A 23,779-nucleotide genomic window follows, 5' to 3' on the forward strand; every position below is an offset into this window, starting at 1 on the left:
CAGCCACCACCATTAACTGAGGGTCTGAAGACAGAGAGGCGAGGAGGACAAACAGACTCAGCCAGATGAATGGACACTGAAGTGGCCATTCCTAAGTCAAGGGAGACTAAAGAATCCCACAGAATCAGGGGGAGAGAAGCATTTACTTGTGAAATCCCAAACTCTGTACCATAGGGAGCAAAGTCCTGCTCTTGAATCATCAGGAGTGAGACCAAACTTCCATCTGCCTTATAAAACATCACAAAAGGAAAAGATCCAAGGGAGTAACCTTAACTCAAGAAGTCCCTCTCTGCCTCTGCAAATTAGATTCACTAGTGTGCTCCAACTTAAGAGAACATACTCACTTTGTAAACGGGGGACAACTCAACATATCCGATCTGGTAAGAAGCTTTAACGACCATCAGTAGGGTCTCCTTATCATCTAAAGGTTTAATAGTGATTCTCCTAATCACCCATGGAATCATAACGCCAACTTCACTATCTGTTTATTTCTAAAATTAACTGTTTAACTCCACTGGAAGTCGCTACTTAAGAATTCTACACAGAGCCCTGGGGATTATATTTTTGGGTTCTGACATCTCTAAAAAAAAAAAAACCTAATGCTTTACATTAAATACAACCAGAGACAAAATTATTAAGGAACATTAATACATTTTTTATTCAACAATAAAGACACAACTAATGCACATCCAGTGACCCAGCCCACTTTGGAAACCAGTCTGATGGTTCCTCAAAAGGTTAAACGTAGAGTTACCATACAACCCGGCAATCCCACTCCACGGTATGTATACCCAAGAGAAATGACAGTATATGCCCCACACAAAAACTTGTACACAAACATTCATAGCATCATTATTCATAATAGCCTAAAAGTAAAATCAATCCACATGTCCATCAACGAATGAATGGGTAAATAAAATGTGGTTATGTCCACACAATGGAATAGTATTAAACCATAAAAAGGAATGAAGTACCAATACATGCTACAACATGGATGCAATATGAAAACATTGGAAGTTACAGGAGCCAGTCACAAAAGACCACATGTTGTATAATTCCTATTATACAAAATGTCCAGAAAATGCAAGCCTATAGAGACAAAAGGTAGATTAGTTATTGCCCAGGGCTGGGGAGGTTGAGGGTAAATGAGGAGTGACTACTAATGATGATGGGATTTCTTCTGCGGGTGATGGAGATGTTCCCAAAGCGACTGTGGTGATAGCTGTGCAACTCTGTGAACAGCCTAAAAATCACGGAACTGTACACTTACAGTAGCTGAGCTGTGCAGATGTAAATTATATCTTGAACAAGCTACTATTTAAAAAAAGGCCTGCAACATTTTTATCTCATTTACTTATTTCAGAGAGAGTGAGAGCATGAGTGGGGGAGAGGGGCAGAGGGACAAAGAGAGAGAATCTCATGCAGGCTCCAATCTCAGCACAGAGCCCGATGCAGGGCCCGATCCCACCACCCTGGGGTCATGACCTGAGCTGAAATCAAGAATTGGACGTTCAACCGACTGAGCCACCCAGGCACCCCGGCATCCAACATTTTTAGACTACAGGACCTAATAAAGAAGAGTCAAAACATCCTGTGACACATCACAAGTCAAAGAACTCACATTCTAATAGTATTTTTTTCAAAGCTAGAGATCACAGTAAACAAAAACGTCAGCACAGATCCTTAAAAGCATTTAATATGAAAGAATTTAGGCTCTAACTATATATATTTTTCCCAGACATACATAAGACCCCTAAACAGATGTAGCAACCAGACAAACGTAAAATCTGGAAAAGTGCGTCAAGTTCAGCTCATTAAGCTGACACCCATTAAAGTGTAACAAGAAAAACAGTCTTAAACCCCATCAATATCAATACAGGACAGAAAAACCATTGTTTATGAGAGCTAGCGAAGGTCAGTTTTTTTTTTTTTTTTAATTTTGCATTTACTTAAAACTCTGTTTGATGCCAACAGGGTTCAAGTCGCACAGGAAGGTGCTTCGGCTAAACACTGATCGTCTTCCTTGATCTCCATTGTCTGCTGTGTGGGTTCCGCCAGCAACCCTCCCAGCGAGTGGTCACCTACCCATGGAGTCATTAAACCTCTGAATGTCAGCTGGCGGGATTAGCCAGCAGCTTCCACACCTGAGCCCCCGTGGCAGGGACAGAGGCATTTGGATCAAGATCACTAATGAATACAGAATTCATATGCCGCTTGTCAGGGCTCCTGAGCTCAGAGTCGCACAGATGCAACTGAAATAAGACGGAGGACAGAACAATTGTTGACGAAGATTAAAAAGTTTTGGCAGTTGGGAAAAAAAAGAGCACCTCATTATTCAAATATGATAGTCTTGCTTATTTTTTTTTTTATTTTTGTTCAAGTTATTCATGATTTGCCTCAAATGGACAAATGCCATTCACCAATATTTAAGGACTTCTTGGTCTCATTACTAAATCTGAAGAGGCTTATGCCAGCTAAACGCTACCTATATAGAGAAAACAGCTCCCTTGTAAATATCTGAAAACTCGCGGGGGAAGAAAGCCAGTCACGGGGTATTTGGGGTGAAGAAGGGTTAAAAGATGAAAAAGTCCGATGAATTCAAAGAGGAAAAAAAAACATATATTTTTCACAGCCAAGTGACTTTTTTTTATAGATCCCAATATCTCTGGATTTCTAAACTTCCTTGCGTCTTTCTGTTCCTGGGCTCCTTCCAATCGCTGAGCTCACCGAAGAGGTTTACGTACCTCCACTGACATTTGTTTGGCTTCCTGCCGTCTTCACAAGACCTCATCAGAGAAAAGGAACAGCCCGAGCAGCCCAGACCTCTGCTCACCTGGAATAAGATGTCTTCCCCACTCTGTTGTCAGAGAATCTCAAGCCTAGCAAAGAGGCAGAATGGCACAGTGACGGATCGCGCCGGAGGGCTCTAAAGCCAGACCGACAGACCGACCGGGATTCAAATGGTGACTCCACCGCTGACTAGCTGTGTGACCCGGGGCAAGGTATCTGACCTCCCCACATCCTCATGTTCCGCTCCACAAAACAGCGCTAACAAAGTACAGGCCCCGCACAGTTACTGAAAAGTAAAGGAGAGAATGCCGAGGAAGCGGTTAGAAAAGTCTGGCACAGTGTGCCAACACTCAACGAGCATCGGCTACCGTGATTACTGGATCTTCATCACCTCCTCCCCCGTCACCGCAGAAAGGCAAATCCTTCCACAGCCCGTGGTATGGGTTGAGCAGGCTTCTTCTACTGTCATTATGACCTCCCCACAAGTCTGTCTCGGATTTTAAGCTTCTAGATGGGAAAGAGAAATCGCCTCTATATTCTGCTATTATCTCCAAGCCTGATGCTAGTACAAATAATCATATCTAGTCGTTGCTATGTGAGGTTTGTATCCTACCACCGAGTAACTGTAAGACAGAAGCAGCTGCCATCTTTTAGAGCCAATTTTGTGTGAGCCACCATATAAGGTGTTTTACAGACCACATCTAATCCTGACAGCGACCTCGAGGCAGGTCTCTGGATCCCCATCTTCTAGATGAACAGTCTCGGGCCGTGGCGTACTCAAGAGTCATGCCCTGAGGACAGTGGAGACAGGCTCACAGCCCAATCCTCTAGCTCCCAAGCAACGCTGCCCCTTTCCACCTGACCACACCGAACCCATCCTCCATGTGTTCCTTGGGGACCCGTCTATGTGCCAAACTGAAGAAATTCCTCTTTTTAACCAAAATAATGCAGCTCACTTCCACCACTGTCCATCTGCAAAGGACAAACGAATCTGTAACTTCAGTATCTTTCTACTACCAGACTTAAAAAAGAAAAAAAACCCAACTATAGTTACTTCCAAGATTTGCTGTCAGGACACCATATTGGTATGAACTCTTTCATTATTTAAAGTGGATCTATAGCTGCCTGCAATGACAGATTAATTCTGTTTCTTCGGTAGCTAGGTGTTTGGCATCACGTCTGTGAGGTAACCACAAGCCTTTAGGGCGATAGCTGCTCACATCTTTAGCAATCTATAAGGGCTTCTCTAGAGGCCAGCACTTGCCGAGCGATGAAATATGACTCCATAAATCAGACGGCTGAAGTGGCACTTGTATACGTCACCATCTATCTTCGCGGCTTCCCTCTGAAGGGTACAGGGTAAGAGCTCATCCCTCGGTATTGTGACCAGAGAAAGGACCATCAGAGTTGGCACTGACTAAGCATGTGCTACTTAAAACTGAAGACACACTAAGACTGGGGAAAAAAAAAGATCCTGCTGGTGTTAGCACGCCTCAGGCAGTGGTAGGAGCTTCAGCAACTCATCTTCAAAAGGCAGAGCGCCAGAGCTCTAGAAACCTGCAAAAATTGGCTAAGCCTGCAGTCTTCATTTCTTTAAGCTGAGCATCTTCAAAGTCTAGAATTCTAACTGTAGGGCACAGCAGCTGCCACTGCAGATCTGATCCTCTCCGCTTTTGGCAGCTCTCAACTTGAGATTCTAGCAAAAGAATTTTTCAAGTTGCTATTATTGCCTGTCATGGATTTATAAATATTGTGCACTATCTGCTGTGGCATGGCTCTCATGGGACGCCAGAGCATGCCAAATGCATAACAGAATGAAAAACAGTTTCTATTCTTCAAATAAATGCTAATTTTTTTTAACTGTGCTCACACGATGTGTTTGGTGACCAACTTCAATAGTACAGAATATGTATCAGAGAGGGGGAAAAAAGCTGATTGTCTTTTCCAGCAGCATTCAGCTGCTACTTTCATTAAGCTTGTTTAATTAGATTCCAGATGCTAATTTGCAAGTCGATACCAGAGGGTGCAGGACAGTTTGCCTTTGAATCATCTCCCTGTGATGTGAGGGTCCTGCCGCACACCGCTACCCTTCAGCGGCCCTCGCACGCTCTTCTGACAATTAGTGCAAAGAGGGGACAGTATTGATCTTGACAGACTAAATATTAATCTTCTACCCGTTTTAATGAATTATAATCTTCAAGAGTTTAAATTTCTCACTGGGCAAAATGAAAACATTCCTTCTTACAAAGAAGTGGGATGGAAAGAAAACTAACCCAAGTTATCTGATGGATTCCTTTCATTCCTCCCCCGCCCTAAAATAAAATGTTTTTATTTCAGCAATTGTAACAATTTTCAAGATACACACCCTCACAAAGCTAACACCATTATTTCCAGGTATTTCAGTCAAATCCCTTATACTTAACTGGAAAATGGACTCAAAAGGCCACAGTGTGGTTATCACCATTTTTCCTGTCTAGCCAGCCTTGGGTAATAACCAGGATCAGGGGCTTAATTCTTATCCCAGCTTTAACAATAGAAAAAAAAAAAAAAAAAATCTGGGGGAACGGCTCCGTGCAATTCATCATCACCAAAAAAACCTCTAACGTAACTGACCCCTTGTCATTAGGTCAACTCACACATTTCAAGATCCACTACTCTGCTAATACAGAGCAAATAAGCACCTTTGCTGATAAAAATAAAGCGGGAATTTATCACAAGTAATTCAGTTTTTTTCTGCTTTCATTTCTATCACAGCTGAGTACTATGAACACCAAAGGTGAAGTTATCAAACCGCATCAAAGGAGGGTTAATCTGGGAACGATGAAGTAAAGCGGTTTTTGACACCTTTTCAACCACTCACTCAGCAAATACTGGTTTAATGCCCACCATGCACCAGTTACCATGCTAGGTGTGAGGAAAGAGAAATGAAGCACAGTTCCTGCCCTCAGAGGACTTCCAGACGAACAGCAAGGAGAAGGACGAGAAGACGAAAATTGCAAGACCGCTAAAAGCAGTGTCAGGGTCACAACCGGGTTGGGGATTTTTTTTTTAATTTTTTAAATGTTTATTTATTTTTGAGAGAGACAGCGAGCACACAAGTGGGGCAGGGGCAGAGAGAAGGGGACAGAGAATTCAAAGTGGGCTCTGTGCTGACAGCAGCGAGCCCGACGTGGGGCTCAAACTCGGGAACTGTGAGATCATGACCTGAGCTGAAGTCAGATGCTCATCTGACTGAGCCACCCAGGTACCCTGAAGATTTTTAAAGACTCTACCTGTCCCTTAAACTCACATGGTTAGCTGACAGCTTCTGTGCAACCACAAACCAGGGCTTCCACCTGAGGCAAATCATCGGCTCAGATAACTTGAAACAGCAGAGGCCTGTCTTAGCCATTCATGAATCCCAGCTGGGTTTCATTGCTCTGCTTTTCGGCCTATAATTTCCCAATGAGCATCTGCCCTTTGCTCCATCTTTGTGTCGCCTGTGTACTTAATGGGGTGTTTGCTCTGTTGACTCTGCCCAACGCTGTAGGTTATTTGAGAACGGTAGTAGTTATCTTCCTCCGTTATCTCAAACAAACGTTCAGCACTTTCCAGGTCGGAAGAAGAGAAAGTCCCCTCAATTTCCCAAGTGGTTTCTGATGACTCAGATTTTACTTTAGTGCAGAGTTATTCTGTCTCAACTCATCAAACACCTACTGAACATAAGGAGCCGAAGAACAGAGATGATTTCATGGCCTCTGCCCTCAAGGATCTCCCCCTATCGAGGGCAAGTGAGGGAGATGTCCCTGAAAACAGCCATAAAACAATGGGACAGGTGTGTACAACGGAGGACAAGGACACAAATAAAGGAAGAAGCAACTGAGGGCATGCATTGCTGGCTGACACCAGCAGTGAGGATTCAATGACAAGCATGTACACCCTGTACTCAAAGAACAGCAAGCCGGGGTGCCTGGGTGGCTCACTCAGTTAAAACGTCTGACTTCGGCTCAGGTCATGATCTCCCAGTTCGTGGGTTCGAGGCCCGCGTCAGGCTCGGCGCTGACAGCTCAGAGCCTGGAGCCTGTTTCAGATTCTGTGTCTCCCTCTCTCTCTGCCCCTCCCCCACTCATGCTCGCGCTCGCTCTCTCAAAAATTATAAATAAACATTAAAAAAAAAATTCAAAGCTGCAAGACGGGCTGTGGTGGAGTGGAAATGTAGCCCTACATTTCCCAAAGTTTAATATTCATACCCCTGGGCTGACACACGATGGGTGATGCCATGAATACATTTTTAATTTCTATTAATAGTGTGCACTCACTTTCATGTGTTTTGGGGGGAAAAGTAACCAACACATCAAACCCAGGATTTCACAGATACAAACTATATTTAAAAACTAAATTTATATTGGGGCGCCTGGGTGGCGCAGTCGGTTAAGCGTCCGACTTCAGCCAGGTCACGATCTCGCGGTCCGTGAGTTCGAGCCCCGCGTCAGGCTCTGTGCTGACGGCTCGGAGCCTGGAGCCTGTTTCCGATTCTGTGTCTCCCTCTCTCTCTGCCCCTCCCCCGTTCATGCTCTGTCTCTCTCTGTCCCAAAAATAAATAAAAAAACGTTGAAAAAAAAAAATTAAAAAAAAAAAAAAAAAACTAAATTTATATTAAAAAGGTGAACTGAAGTGGTTGTAGGGAAGAAGAGAAAGGGAACTGACAAGAAACGAAATGAATCACAAATGCCAAAATGTGGGGTGCCTGGGTAATGCAGTCGGTTAAGAATCCCACACTCTCTTGGGGTGCCTGGGTGGCGCAGTCGGTTAAGCGTCCGACTTCAGCCAGGTCACGATCTCGCGGTCGGGTCCGTGAGTTCCAGCCCCGCGTCAGGCTCTGTGCTGACGGCTCGGAGCCTGGAGCCTGTTTCCGATTCTGTGTCTCCCTCTCTCTCTGCCCCTCCCCCGTTCATGCTCTGTCTCTCTCTGTCCCAAAAATAAATAAAAAACGTTGAAAAAAAAAAAAAAAGAATCCCACACTCTCGATCTTGACTCAGGTCATGATCTCACGGTTCATGAGATTGAGCCCCGCGTCGGGCTCGATGCTGACAGCGTGGAGCCTGCTTGGGCTTCTATCTCTACCTCTCTCTCTCTGACCCTCTCCTGCTCACGCTCTCTCTCAAAATAAATAAATAAACCTTAACAACAAAAACCCAAATGCCAAAACCTCTCTAACTGTACACTTAATTAAGATCTGTGCATTTTATTACATGTAAATGGTAATGTCTCAATTTGTAAAACAGTGAATTCATTTTTAAAATATTTTTCAAGAAAAATAATAGCACAGGGGCACCTGGGTGGCTCAGTCAGTTAAGCATCCAACGTCAGCTCAGGTCATGATCTTGTGGTCTGTGAGTTCAAGCCCCTCATCAGGCTCTGTGCTGACAGCTCAGAGCCTGTGTCGCCTGCTTCAGATCCTGTGTCTCCCTCCCTCTCTCTTTCTCTCTCTCTCTCTCTCTGCCCCTCCCCCACTCACACTCTGTCTCTGTCTCTAAAAAAATAAATAAATATTTAAATAATAACAGTAGTAGCACAGGTGGCACCTGGATATGGCAGAAACCTTAAATGTGATGTCAAATGACAAGTTCAAGAAACAATGCTATCCCAGCCCTGTCCAACAGAAATAATGTGAACCACCTATGTAGTTTTATATTTTCTATTAGCTACGTTTTAAAAAAAGTAAAATTAGGTGAAATTAAGTTTTAGTAATTTGTTATTTAACCCAATATACTTAAAGTAGCACTGTTTCAATATGTAATCAATAGAATATTATTAATGAAATTTATTTTCCAATCTTTTTATACTAAGTCTTTGAAATCTGGTGTGTATTTTCCACTCAGTGTGTTCTCAAGTCAGACTAGCCACATTCAAATGCTCAGTAGCTATGTGGGGTTGCTGGCTACCACGCTGGACCGTGTAGCAAAAGGCAGTAAGAACACGAGGTTTTTGAGGAGGCAGGGGCTTTCAGTCTACAAATACGATAGTCTAGGACCAGCACTGTCCGAGGCACAGGTCTGTAGTTTTAAAAAAGAAAAAGAGGAGAGGGGGGCTATGGAGTACCTCTTATTGATTTGTTTTGACAATAAAAAAGCCAAGAGTCTGTTCAACGAGTCTGGACTAAAAATGACTGTCTGGCTAAAAATACGTAATTATGCTAGCCTAAAATGGCCCCTTCCCTACGCAATTCTGTGACGTATAGAACAGCTACCACCGTCCTTGCAATCCACGTACGCTCTGAGAGGCAGCAACGCTCTCCTGGGTCTCTGCGTGAGACATGTCCATAATCCTTTCTCATACTGGAAGGAAATAAGCGGATTTAGCCACCCGAGCCTGCAATCTCTAGACAGGCAAGAAAGAAAAGTCACGGAAGGCTTCTTGTCACGGAGACAGAAAGCCTTCCCGGAAAGAAGGAAAATAAAGTTGGGAAATCTGAAACCAAAATGTTTCCACGAGTTCTATGCAAACCAGAAATGACACCTTGCTGAATTCTTTCTCATAGCAAAGAAGTCACTAAAACTCATCCTCTCAACCTTGACTGGCAGTCTCAGCCTCCGCTGAAACCACATCACATAATCTCCATCAAAACAAAGCAAGGTGGCCAGCAGTCAGCTGCTCAGTCTTTATAATAAATTCTCTTGGTATCTATTAACGTCCCGTTAGAGTAAATACTATCCACAGACAGTTGTTATACTATTATTTGCTTTCTATTTACATTTAAACCCACTTCACTGGGGAAACAGGTTACTACCTTCTTCATAATGAAGTGATTCTGTTCACTGTCCATCTGTGTCAAATTTCAACAACTTCAGTGAACAAAACCGGTCACCTGAAATTGGGAAATTAATTAATCAATCTGAAATGGGAATCTGGTCAGGCTGTTTGAAGGTCTCATAGCTAATACAGAACACTAAGTGGTCTGAGATGCATACAAAATTGATCTAAGGAACACATTCTTCAGACTGATAATAGCACAAATTTTATTGAAGGGATGATCACATTTCCCTTTACTTCCTCGAATCACATCAATATTAAATTCATGGCCTTTGAATCACTTCAAATCCAAACTCTAAATAATGTAAAATTACTTTAGCAGAGGGTTAAAGTCACTTTTAATATACCTCATGCTTTCAACTTTTTCTGCAGTTCCCATTTTTCTCTAACATATGGAGGTTCCAATCAATTGGAAATAGACAAAGCTTTCAAGAAAATTTGAAAAGATTAATGTGGTTTAAAGGAGGGCTTGACATTACTGAGGTGATTTTCTAAACAAAAATCATCAGAGTCTTTCTCCCCATACCTTCGTTAGTTCTAATAGATTTGTGAAGCCTCAGGAACTCCTCTCCTTTAGTCTGGAGACTGGGAGACCTTTTTTTCTTTTTCTTTTTAAGTGACCTAGTACATCTTATTTTTTCTCAGTACTTAAGAACCCCAAACAGAAAATAATGCTGATCTGGGAATAAATTTTCACATTGAGAAATGAGAACAGAATCCTAATCTCATTTATAGTTGATACTTAGACCTGCTTACTATCCTTAATTGGAGCAAGACTCTATTATCTTTACTACGAAACACCTAGCTAAATCCTATCTTTAGTCATTATGTTTCAATTCCGGCAGATGTCCAACAAAGGGGAGAAATCTAGCTATCTGTGACGAAGTCACTTGTGTGTGCTAACGTCACGTACCAAGGGCAACAAGGCTTCTGGCAGGAGACCCCTGTCCTGCTTGGGCAGCATCCATAACCCTACATCCTCTGGCTCTCAGGGCACTTGGCCCAAACCTAAAGGGCAGAGAGAGAGCTTCAGGGTTCCGATGACAGCTGGTGCTCTGATGACAATGAGCTGGTGGAAAAATCAAAAAGTCTTAACATGCAATCTTCTCCAAAGATGGTTAGGCATAAAGCATTGTCAAAAAGCAACTCCCAGAGACATCTTCTGGTATCTAAAGAAAACAATATTGCGAAGGCAGAAACGGCAGATGCCTACCTATTAAAGAAGAGGGTATAAAGAGCCTACTAAACTGTCGAAAACAAGTTGCTACTCCCTATCACAAAATTAACAACTATCAACAGACCAAGAGCAGGTAGTGAAGGCTGCCTTCAGGACCTCTGTGCCCACAAGCTGGCTGAGCGGCAGGGACAAAGCACAGTGGAGGAATAATGCGGTCCCATGCACACAAGCATACGGAACACTCCTTCGAAAGGGACAATGGAAGACCTGTGGGTTTGTTCTTGGAGGTCTGGGAGACAGGGAAGTTGCTTAATGGTGGGTACATCTATCACTAAGGCAGACAGGTGGAATGCCATTCAGAAGGTACCACCCTCCCCCACCACCAAAGAAAATATAATACGGAACCTCCTAAAAATATATTGGAGACACCAGAGCCTGATCACCCTCTGAGCATGGTCCACTACACACGCGATCTTGTCCCCATCTTCTGCCAGATGCAGAACCATCTATAGGGACTTTTTAAGCGGCCTCCATTTTCAGACCAGGTCTGTGTAACATGCAAAGATATACACAGTTTCTCTATTCTCGGTGAGAAGACAAACAAACAAACAAACAAACAAAAAAACTTGTCATTTTAAGATACCGTGACACAGAAAGCTGAGTGCACACAAAAACATTCCACGGTGCAGCAGCATCTACAGCCAAGAAGACTCCCGGACAGCCCAGAGGCCAGAGCAAATAGCTGAGGGGTGCTGGCTCCCCAAGCCTGAGGGAGGGCACGGCAGGGCCACTCCAAAACGAGGCTCTCGCAACCAACCTGTCTTCTCAGCAAATATGCTTATCTGCGCCGAAGAGCGTTCCAACTAACAGCAGTGCTATATAGGAGCTCTGGAGGAATTGGCAATTGATCTGTAAATGTCCAACATACAACTGGAAAAACACGTGAAAGAGGAGAAAACTGCAGGGACCGACATACCTCCATATCTGGCCTAAACTTATCTTCAAACACAGCCATTGCTGCCAAGGAACCAGAACCTGAAAGAAAAAAGATGCATTTTTAGTGTATTTACCAACTCCCAGCTTCTCCATGTCGAGTTTACTTTGGGGCAGCAAAAATGGCAAAATACGCCCAGCGTCCCACTCAAGCGCGGTGTAAATATTAATCCTACAGGGCCACATAAACCAGGTAAACAATGCTCTTCAAAAGCCTGAAGTCACACTTACCACTATCTCGGGTAAACCCGCAACTGGCCCAACATCCACCACTGACAGGAGTAATTGTAAATTATTCACAATAAAACGCTGAAGCATGAAAATGAGGTTATGGGGAATTTGTATTTTTTCAAAAAAGTGAATGGCACATAATTTCATACGTCCTACGCCGTTGAGACCTGTGCTCCACAACTGTGCCTTGGCAGGCTGCTGGGTACAGCGCTAAATACCAGGCCAGTTAGAAAGAATAGATTGTTTTAATGAGCTGGCCCTGGTAGAGTCACTTTGACACACGGGGAAGAAACCACAGCACCGGCAATGGTAATAGGCCTGCGAGCCGCAGCCACCAGGTTATTCCGGCTTCAACTGTAAAACACTTTATTATGTGGCATTTATTTGGAGCTATTATTTTTAGTTCGCACTTTGAAGAGTAACAGCTGAGTAGACAAAATGACAAAGAAACAAAAATTTATTATCACAATAGCAAATGGCTGAAAGGTTATGCTGCATAGATATTAACAGACAGCAAATTCTCCCTACAAAAGTAGGATATAAAGGCATTACAAATAAGCGTGGGCCCCCTTTGAATGAATGTAAAAGGCAGCTCAGCACTATTTGAAAATTTAAACTTGCTTTGTTCAGAAACCAGAGAATCTTTAGAAAACCATCATCTTGTCTTTACAGAGTCCTGGCAATATTTCAGGATACTGTACTTTTGGAGAGAGGATAGAGTTGCCCACAATTTTTTACTCCAATTAGAAGATTTTTTTGGCATTTATTACTTTTTAACTTGTTTTGCATAACACTATCTATTTAGCTGGGTCACAGAGAAAACCATATTTTCTATTTAAAATGATTTGTGTACATCGCTTGACCACCTCAATGGTTTTAGCAAAGGAAAAAGGCAGCGATTAAACAGTTTCAAATGAGGTGTCCTGCTGATTTTATCAAGTCTGCTGAATGTATAATGAAAAAGGAGAAGCTGACAGCCACGCTGCATTGAGAAAATACAGACTACCTTATCTGAACCATTTAAGGAGGTCCAATTATAGATCAAATTTAAAGGGTAGAAACAGCAGATTTACAGACACAAATCAACGAACATGGTAATCCCGATGAATATGACAGATACTCCTGTTATGGAATATTGCTGTGGTTGAGGATCATTACCTTCCCAGCACCGGATACATCACATCTAAAGCAGTAGGAAGCGTCAAGTGTAGACCGGTATTACAAGCAATGACTATTCATTTAGGCTTGGGAGCAAAAGGCAACCCCATTCTCCCCCCTTACCATTTTTTTTCTCCTTAAAAAAAAGGGGGGGGGATCTAAAGAGATATTAAAAGCCCTTTGGAAAGGAGAGAAATTAAACAGCTATAAAACCAGTGCATCCAAATAAAACCAGCAGATAAGCAAGAGCAAATTCACCAAAGCCAAGCCTCTGAATTTCGTTAATAAACATGTCCTTGAAAACCTGAAAACAGAGTCAAAGTCCACCAACGTTCTGTGAGTCGCTCGTTTACTCTGAGATTCAGGGATCAAGAAGAAAAAGTAACTCCAGTTTTAAGGCCCAGGTGAGAGCCAGTCTTGGACTTCAGTAAAAAGACAAGCTGGTTCTGTGCGGAAAACAGAGGCCAGCTCTCATGAAGAAACAAGAAAACTGCAAATAAGAAAATCTCGGAAGAAAACATTTCTAGACACCAAATGTGCCCAAGAGCAGCCTTGCCTAATCCAATCTGGCTCAAGCATCTCCCTCTGAAGAGCTACGGGTAAATGTACCAGAGGCCTGAAATCAACGTTAGGACAAGACAGGGAAGGGCAGGGAACCTAAAAGCTAACAACTTTGTGGAAAACTGTAATCAATTACTGTATAAGAGAAAACTAAGCTTAAGCTTACCTTAAAAGACATTTTTCCTTAAAAATTACCAGCCCTGTTCTTTTTCTCTCAGGTCACCCTTTCTTTGGCAGTTCACCGTAATAAACAGGTTAATTTTACTCTAATTTTTCCTGGGCACATATATTTCCTTCTGTTTAGCTTCATCTAATATTTTAAAGAATGAAAAGTACTTTCCTCTCAATATAATAATTCTTCCTTTATCAAAAATATTATTTTTCCTGTTAGGGAACAATGCTGCAGGCAAAATTTCTATAAGCGGAAATTATGTACTATGTCTAAACTGTTGCCCAAAAAAGAGTCTCTTCAGTGTGGGGATGCTTCTCACATTATCAGAGAGGATGACTTTTTTTTTCAAGAGCTGGAAGCTGCAGGTGAGGTCAATGTAGAAAGGACACGGGGGTATTTATCCCGCTGTATTTCCACTTCCCCTTTCACACCATGCCCCCAACACACACACTCCAACCTACAGAGCACAGGCATGGTATGGAGAAGTCTTGCTAAACTGCCTGATTCTGCTGCTCTGGAGATCAAAGATAAGCAGACTCCAAATAAACTTGAAAAGAAAGGGAAATTCAACATTAAAAACAATTTCTAAGTCACTTGCAAATTAGCTCCTGCTCCCAGCTTTTTAGGAAAGGAGGACTCTGGCGCCCCCTTTTCAGAAATCCGTGGAAGCGCTAGGAGATGGAGAGCCGTGGACTTTTTGTCAACAGGTTTCTAGGAATCCCTGAACGTGTGCCGGCTATTTAGAAAACTGAAGTCAGAATTTCAAAAATGACTGCCATTGCCCAAAGTGGCCAGAGAACAAGATGCAAATCCTCACATAATTTCAAGGCAATGCAACTGGGGGAAGGAACAGAAGCTGGCCATTCAAAAGAAAAAACAGATGGTAAACTCCAAGAGACCAGTATTCAATAATTTCACTCAGGTTTCCTAGATCTTGCTTCCATGCCACTTAAAACTATATACAGGAAATCACCTAATGCCACACTAGTATAGCAGCCATGGACCGACAAAATGTTTAAACATTATATCCCATTTTTAAGCCACAGTAATGCCCTGATACATTCCATTATTTCAGCATCAACCTACCCAAACGTGGCACTTCCAAATCCAAAACCAAGGCAAACGATCTTCTAAGGAGCATTTACACTGGTTTTCTATTCCAAAACCAAGGTCACCTTAGACAATTAGTCAGAAGTACCTGGCTTCCCGTTCAGGAATGCATGAACAGAAAGGCCAGGAGACGAGGGCCTCTGCTTCAGACGGCAGGCATGTCAGGTGAAGGAAACACAGGTCAGAGGGAGGATGCTTTCCACAAATGCAGGATGGGCTCAAGGAGCAAGAGGTGTGAGGCCTGACCTCAAAGAGCTTATCTAACAGCAGGGAGGAGAAGGCAGCCTAGGAGGAAGAAACCAGGGCACGCTGAGCACCCGCCATGGGCCACGCATCACGTCATGCCATTCAGTCACCCCACTAAAGTGGTAAAGCTTCTTGTCTGGCATTACAGAATAAACACACGGCAGGACTCTGTCTCAGGCGTGACCTGAGGCAGTCACCCTCTCCTACCACAACTGGCCAGAGCAGACGTGCATGACCTTCCACGATCAGGTCTCTGTCTCCCTCGACCCCCTCCTCAGCCCTGACACATACACTTGACATCCCACCAACATAAAACTGATAATAATTTCCTAAATTATACCACTTCAAGCCAATCGCACCTTGGCACATGCTATGCCCTTTGCCCCCTTGACGGTCTACAGGATTCCTAGTCACCTTTCAAACCCCAGCCGAGAGACTGCTTGTTCCCACAAGCTTTCCCTGACCAACCCCCACCACGAGGGTTCGTATCTGCACCCCCATCCCTAGCAGTCTCAGGCACACAGCAAGCACTAAATAGAATCTGCTGAATTAAGCCAGGCTGATTTGAGGACACCTGTCCAAATGAAGGAGCTGGGGAAAACTCTGAGCTGGCCCTGAAGGAGTGATGATAGCAATAAATGCCTTGATAAAGTGGAAAAGACATTTATTGCCTAATTTACCATACTGGGGTGAATATAAGACAAACTCAGATGTGAAGCAAGTTCAGTGTTCAAAAGGAAAAAAAGGCTTTAAACCCACAAAACCATGTCATATTATATGTCCTGGTCTGGTCCAAACCTCTGTGATACCACAGGGGTAAAATGCCTTCCGTGGGCTCCTGCATTTTACTAGACAGCCCGTCTCATTCGTAGTCTCCATGTAGCTGCTCCTTAGCAACCTCCACCAAGGCTGCCTTTTGCAGCCCACCCACAGTTGCTGAGTAGCCAGTGTTGCTTCCAGAACAAAGTTCTTTGAAACAGAAAAACGAGGTGCGATCAGTGACCAGCTTTTGGAAAGACGATGGTGCAGGGCACCTGGGTGGCTCAGTTGGTTAAGCATCCGACTCTTGACAGCGACTGAAGTCATGATCTTGCGGTCGTAAGATCGAGCCCCGCTTCGGGCTCTGTGCAGACAAGCAGGAGTCTGCTTGGGATTCTCTCTCTCCCCCTCTCTCTCTCCAAATAAATAAATAATAAATAATAAAAGAAAGAAAGAAAGAAAAAGAAAAGAGAATGGTGCAAGACATAGTGGTGGCTCCCTAGTCACTGACTCACCTCCTGCACCCACCGTATGTCCCTAGTTCACCTCCCACCTCCTTCCTGCTCAACCCCTTGGGACTCCCAAACCACCCAGCAGCCAAGCTGTGGAGACAGGGATGGGGGAAGGATACAGAACGCAGCCCTCTTCCGCCTGAGGGGGCCAGGAACTGCCCTGCGCTCCCTGATCCACTGCAGTCACCAGGGGGGTACCACTGCACCCTGGCTGCTCCTGTTTGGTGGCCATTAAAAGAATTCCTCCCACAACAGATACCCTGTGGGGTCCCGGAAAGCAGGTCTGCTCCCCATCTCTGACTGTCGGGGCCTAACCCGCTTCAAGATGACAGTGGGAGCCATCCACACTGCTAACCTCCAGGAGAAGGGGGTCCCAGGCAAAAATGCCAAGGGGCCACACCTCCAGCCAATCTTTTAAAATGAAGTATCTGCTCTTATTAACAGCAGGCCACTGGTTTGGGGGCGGGGGGGGGGGGGGAAGACCAACTTCTGTAAACAATGTAAAATATAGGCTGTGAAACTCAGGAAAATATATGCAACATGTAGGGCATCAATAAATAAAAAGGGCTCACAGATAAAGAACACCAATGTGCCAACAGAAAAAAGGACACAGCAGTTGCCAAAAAAAGAAAAAATGTGACAGGCCTGTACATTTAGAAACACTGTTCAAGTTCACTAGTAATCAAAGAAATATGAATTTAAGTAATCATTTTTTGACTTTTACATTTAACAAAGATTAAAAAAATAATACCCAGGGCTGACAAAGGTGTTGTGAAACAGGCAAATCTAACACACTAGTAGAAGAAAAATGAATAGAACTTTTTTATCAGGCAACTTAGAAACATCAATCAGAAAGGATAAAGTTATACATCTCCACCAGCAATTCCACTGCTAGAGTCATTTTAAAGAAATAAATGGATAAGTACCCAAATTATGTATATAAAAAGATCACCGTTTAGATTAGCAGAAGAAAAAACAAAACAAAACACTAGAGGTAAACAATCAGACAATAGGAAAAAATAAACAATATTATGTATACAGTCATTAACACAATATTTTTTTGGCAATAAGAAGATGTCCGTGATAAAATATTCAAGAGGGGAAAAACATGTTCCAAAGCAATGTTAACACAGAAGCTTCTATGACACATATTACACAAATCTAGAAAAATATAAGTCAAAATATTATGCTTATATCTGAGTGATACTATTTTGTTTACTCACATTTTTTTTATTTTTCTTCAAAAGACCAGACATTACTTACAATTTTTTTAAGGTATAAACTTGGAGAAAGTAAGAATTTGACATGGTAGAGGGATGGAAAAATCAAAAAGCAAAAGCAAAAACCCCAAGATCTTGCCAGCTGTCACCATCATGCTAAGAGCAGCAGCATGCAGCTGATTCCTGAAATTTGTGTCCAGGGGCCTGAAGGGCAATCCATGCAGGAGTCAATACGTCCAAGGAACGACAGCAATCAATCATCTCAAACAAATATACACACCGTGTCTACCACCGTCCTGAGGAGGGCCTCCTTAGTACGGCCTTCAAGGTAAAAGCATCTTTATCATGAAGTCCTCTGAGCAGATCAGCCCCAAGCCAGCTCCCACTTATCCAGAAGTCTACACTGTGGCACACAAATCACTAAACAACCACAATAACACAGTACACATAGTGTTTAAAAAATTTCAAAGCGCAGTCCCGTTGGTTTTGTCTGCTCTTCAGACATGGCAGATCGGAGTAGTCCCATCTTACAAAAGGGGAGACAATCTAGAAGGTGAGGAACTTGCCCACATCACATAACCAATCTGATTAGCAAATCTGGGATTTTGAACCCAGATCGTTCTGATGCTCCTTCCATTCCACCACGTGGCCTCTTACGTAGCAAAACCAAACGCGTGAAATCGAGATTAACAAGTAAGCGTGGAAACAGCTATATTTTCTTAGCTCCCCACTGCAAAAAAAGCATGCTTTCTAAATTGCTTTTTCTTCGGATTTCAGCAGAATGATTAGTACACATCTGGGTATGGTTAATTTGTGTAGTTTTGCTTGGAAATTCAAATGGGATTGAAATTTTAGTTACATGTTTTAAATGATTAAACAGATGCCGTTCACTGTTTAGCAATGCCACTCAAGAACCTGTTCTATTTATTTTAAAACAAGCCCATTCAAAAAGATTTTTTCAATAAAAAGAACAATGAAATTAGTCTTCATTTTCTAAAACCTCTGAAGGTATTTCTGATCTTAGCTTATCAGCATTAGTACTTCAGTGAGTGTGACCTTCACTTTTTCAGAAGGAATTCAGGACAAAATATGAAGGGTATCAAGAAAATTTTACTATCGATCACTTTTACCTGTTCTGTATATTCAAAAACACCTGAACTGATAGAGCTTGAGGGCAGAAGAATTTTGTTAAAAAGCCATGAAATGTTATTTTCATAGTGTTCTTTAAAGCACGAAATCAAACTCAGCAATTCTAGAATCTATGTTTTTAGACATGCTGAAGAAATTAAAGACTGAAGGAATTTTCTAAAACCCAATGCTCTAAGTCCAACTCTTAGAAGGAACTGAAAGCCAGCAGGCAGAATTTGCTTTTTTCTAAGAAGGTCTATGCTCACAAAATCCCAGACGGGAAAAGGGGAAAGCATTTACTGAGAGCCTTTTAGGTCCCAGACCCTGAACTCAAGCGATGTAGGTATTTCCTCTCTTTATAGGCAAGGAAACAGGCTCAACTAGTAAAAGCAATACAGTCAATAAGACGTGGAGCCAAGAGTCAAACCTAGGCCTCGTGGCTCCACGTTTCAGAAGGGCAACCTCCCCTCCTTCCTTCAAGCAAACCATCCCAGGAGCCCGCCAGGCGGCGGCCTCAGAGGGCACACTGCTGCGCAGGAGGGGGCACAGTTCCGGCACTTCACTGCTTGCCCCAGCACATCACTGAGGCGCTGAGAGCCCCGCCCCGCAAGGCGGCCAAGCTGCTCCGGGACGCGCCATCACTCCGAGCCCAGTGCGACTGTCGCCCGAAAGCTGCAAGTGTGGCAGCCACGCCGCCCTGGCCTCAGCTTCCACCCCCGTACAACGTACAACGGAGAGGACGGCAGAACGGATCTTCCTCACCGCGTGGCTGGGAAGCTTGAAGGACACAGAAAGCAGAAGGCCTGGCACTCAGGAAAAGCCCAATAAAAACTAGCTATTGAAATTACTCTAAGACAAAGTCCCCGTCCTCCAGGAGCTATTTTATATAATCATCCTCAACAAGTTCCAGGGTTGGCAGTTTTAATGGAAACAGAGGTCTTCAAAATTTCTTTTCTCAAAGTCATGAAGTTCTGACAGGCAGCCGGAAATGGATTTCTACTGCTTCTCCCCCAAATCAATTTAACCAGAGCTTTTCAGGAAAAAAGCTGCTCCTTCTGCTAAGGAGCAGACTGTTTTAAGTGCCCAAGGACCTGTTTGCCACCGTGGCCTGCCAAGGTGTAAGATGTATGCAGCGATAAGAGAGTAACACACAGAACATTCTAATCCATCAGTGTCAGATCTCCCAGACAGAGTGCTTACTCACACTTGCTCATTGTTTGTCAACCGGCTACTCGTCCCGGGTAAAATTCGGTGCTTTCCGCAGACCCATGGGTTGGGATCATTTTTCACTCCGTTCCTGTCTACAAGGACTAGTCTCCCGGTGTTAGTGCCTGCTCTGGAGGCCAACACCACCAATGTATGAAGAGCTGATTTATGAATATAAAGCAATGTTGGCGCTAGGGGACCACATTCAGCCACTAGAGAGCAGTGGAGCTCCTCACATCGCTCGGGAAAACCCAAGACACCGACTTGAAATGGTTTAATTGTATGCGTGCATTTCATTATAAGTCCTGGCCAAAAGCTTCCAGGCGAGGCAGGCCAAGCAATCAGACAATCTTGCATGGGTTGCTGAAATCCAGATTTGTCCTTTGTCAGCATAAACAGTTTAATTTGATGTTTTCACTCCCGAGTAAGCACTGAGTATTACATTTAAACCCCTCGTGAGGGGAAAGAATGCTTCCTTTTCATCAGCAAATGTACCTCAATGTCAAAGAGTCTACCTTTTATTCCCAATGAATAAAAAAAAAAAAAAATTATTCTGTTTAATATGCTTAGAAATAGATTTTTAAAGCATCTGACATTTTCACTCAAAAACTAATGTCCCAAAAAAATGCAGTTCCTTTTCTAGATATAATCAAAAAGGAGTTAAATTTTACTCTAAGTAATTTAAAATGCCACTTGAAGGAAACAGGGACTTTTTTTTATAACTGCAACTGCAACATCTCACTGACCTGACAGGCTAAAAACACGAATTCTTAAGAAAAGACTAAAATCAGGGCATCCAGGCCTCAAAAGTGAAAGTTTCATTAATGTATTTTTAAGAAACGCCACGGTATGAGGATGGAAATGGTTCTCCTTCCAACAGAGGAGCCACCTAACCCTATGCTTGGGGGATAAGACGGAGGATGAAATCCTCTTAAAACAGGCCTCTCTCACTCAGTCTCCCGCAGCACTAGGCCCCCCCAGGACACCGAAGCTCACTCAGCACCGTGGGCGCGGGGCACCCACTCCTCCCTCCTGCTGGAGGAGCTCAAGGCAGTCCGAACGGACAGGTCTTTCACAGGCATCCTTCACTCTGGTCCACGTTTCAAAACAACTTCCCAAATTACAGGTTGTCCCACTTTGCAGGCCTTTCTCAAGTTTTCATGTCCCTCAGACCCTCAAGGACCAAGGACCACAGAGTTTAATAATTTGTAAGACACACCCGGCCTGAATCACCAGGAAAGGTTTATCTGGCCCACAGAGCCTGTGCGCAAATAAGAAATCCTACAGGGTGGAAAAAATGCGCAAAGCACCGTTACATGTATTTTCTCACTTAGTCCATCTGGGGACGAGCTGGTTTTACCTCCATTTCATAGACTGAAAAAAACTAAGTCCAGACAAGTGAAGGAACCTACCCAAAGTCACACAGCTAGTCATGACAGATACGGCTGACAGCAAATCCCTGCTCTAATGAACTCCACAGTGAAAAGTGTTCCGATGCATAAAATGACTTTCCGCTTGGTCTGTCCCATAAGTAAAAGACCATCGAACACTAGGTTAGAAGAGAATAAAGGCCCTTTTCTGTAGCAGGGCCAATTCTGGCCCACTTCTGAAACAAGAGCAGGTAAAGATGAATTAGTTAGCCTCACTCTCTCTGCAGCAGGGTTTAAAGCAAAGAAATTAAAACTGCAAGGGCTGCATTTCACCGTTCCGAAGAGTACTGCTGGCAAGGGCTTTTACTTGGGGGTAGACGAAGGACTGAACGCAAGTCAGAAAAGACTCTGACGGTAAAATGTCAGAGCAGGGAAAAAACAGGTGGAATAGCACCCTACGTATTAATTCAATTTTACCTAGAGGAGACATTAAATATTTTTTTACACGGAACCAAGAACAAAGTCCACTTTAATTAGAAAAGATTAAGAGCTGCGGAGGGCTGGCTAGATAACATTCCCTGCAACGACATGATGAATTTTAGAAGTAAACATTTTTCTCTTTTTCTTACATAACGGCACCATCTATTGGCTTCATATACCACCTTCACAGTAACCAGGAATCAAGATGCATGATCCCACTTTCATGAATCTTTGGTTTCCAGTGGTTTCGTTTCCTGGTATTCCACAGCAGCACAAATGTTAAAATATAAAATCCATGCACTGTACATTTTAAATCCTCGGAAATGCACCGTACTTAATCGAAGCAAGGAAAACTGCCAGAGAAATCTTAGTGTACAGAACTGCGCACAGGGAATGTATTAGCACTAAAATAATCAAAATATCGTGCACTGAACACCTTCCCTGGGCTACGAAGAATGTTTTATGTATGGTTTCCCATGGAAGAGCTCCTCTAACCCCCATTCTACAGATGAAATCAATGCTCATGGTCAAAAGCTAGTAAATGTTGGACTTAGATCTGAACCCAACTGGACTCCCACACTACCTCGAAAAACAATGTCAAGAGCACCAGATACACAGAAAAATACATGGTTTCTTACAGTGTGTTCACACACAACGTGACACTGCAGCATCCCAATAACCCTGGGACCTTCCCAAGTCAAAAAAAAAAAACAAAAAAACAAACAAAAAAAAAAAACAACGCAGTTTCTTTTTTGAAATGAGGGACTTGGGGTTCAGAAAGGTTAGGTGGGCAGCCCTGGACAAGGAGGACTAGGACTGAGCCAGGGGCTCCGCCTTTCTCTAGGATTCTAGGTTATGCCTCAGGTGGTTTACAGAAATGCCGCTCTGAGAAGTCCCTAGCTGTCTGACAAAGCCCCCAACAGAATGGGGTGCCGTCCACTGCAGAGCCCCTGACCTGCGGAAAGCAGGGTCTGAGCATCAGTCTAGGACTGACAGAGACTCATGTTTGTGGAACCCCTACACAGTCACTCAGCCCACACTATTAGGAAAAGACTCCCCAGCAATGCTGGAGCCATGAAGTCCACACGGCCTCCGAAACGACTTTTACGTAGGCCTGTGAGCCACATGCAGTGATGCGGAGTCCACACCTGATTTAAGAGTTGAAAATGAACACAGAAGCAACAATTGCTGGGGCACCTGGGTGGCTCAGTCGGTTAAGTATCCCACTACGACTCGGGCCATGATCTCACAGTTTGTGAGTTCGGGCCCCACATCAGGCTCCATGCTGACAGTGTGGAGCTCGCTTGGGATTCTCTCTCTCATTCTCTCTATCTCTCTGCCCGTCCCTCACTTGCACTTTCTCTCACTCTCAAAATAAATAAAGTTTAAAAAATTTAAAAAAGTAGGGGCACCTGGGTGGCTCAGTCGGTTGAGCGTCCGACTTTGGCTCAGGTCGTGATCTCGCAGTTTTTGAGTTCGAGCCCCGCGTCGGGCTCTGTGCTGACAGCTCAGAGCCTGCAGCCTGCTTCAGATTCTGTGTCTCCACCTCTCTCTACCCCTCCCATGCTCATGCTCTCTCAATAATAAATAAACGTTAAGAAGAAAAAAAAATTCTTTTTAATAAAAAAAGTAAAAAAAGAAGAAACATTTGTCATCTTGCAGTGCACTAATTTGATCCAGAGCAGGAAAATTTTCAAAATCAAGTCATGCGGAGATATCAAAATGTCTGCACAAAGGTTGCACTTTAGTGTAAAAATACGGAGAAAATGGCAGGTCTGAATTCCCTACTGATGTTCCAACTTTATTCTAAGACTCGTTTTTTTTGCCCACAAGGTGAGACATCCAGTACGTTTACTACCCTGTCCCAAATCTTT

At 43.4% G+C, this 23,779-nt stretch overlaps 1 protein-coding gene across 1 annotated transcript in view; it reads right to left on the reverse strand.

The window, feature by feature from the left end:
- The window catches only part of PSMB7 (proteasome 20S subunit beta 7), a 59,332-nt gene that overhangs the window by 18,121 nt on the left and 17,432 nt on the right, over nucleotides 1–23,779 (reverse strand). The window contains exon 6 of the mRNA XM_060608714.3: nucleotides 11,736–11,794. Coding sequence (XP_060464697.1) covers nucleotides 11,736–11,794 — 59 coding nt within the window. The remainder of the gene's footprint in view (nucleotides 1–11,735; nucleotides 11,795–23,779) is intronic.

Source organism: Panthera onca, chromosome D4, assembly GCF_046562875.1.
Source record: "Panthera onca isolate mPanOnc1 chromosome D4, mPanOnc1 haplotype 2, whole genome shotgun sequence".
Lineage (NCBI taxonomy): Eukaryota > Metazoa > Chordata > Mammalia > Carnivora > Felidae > Panthera > Panthera onca.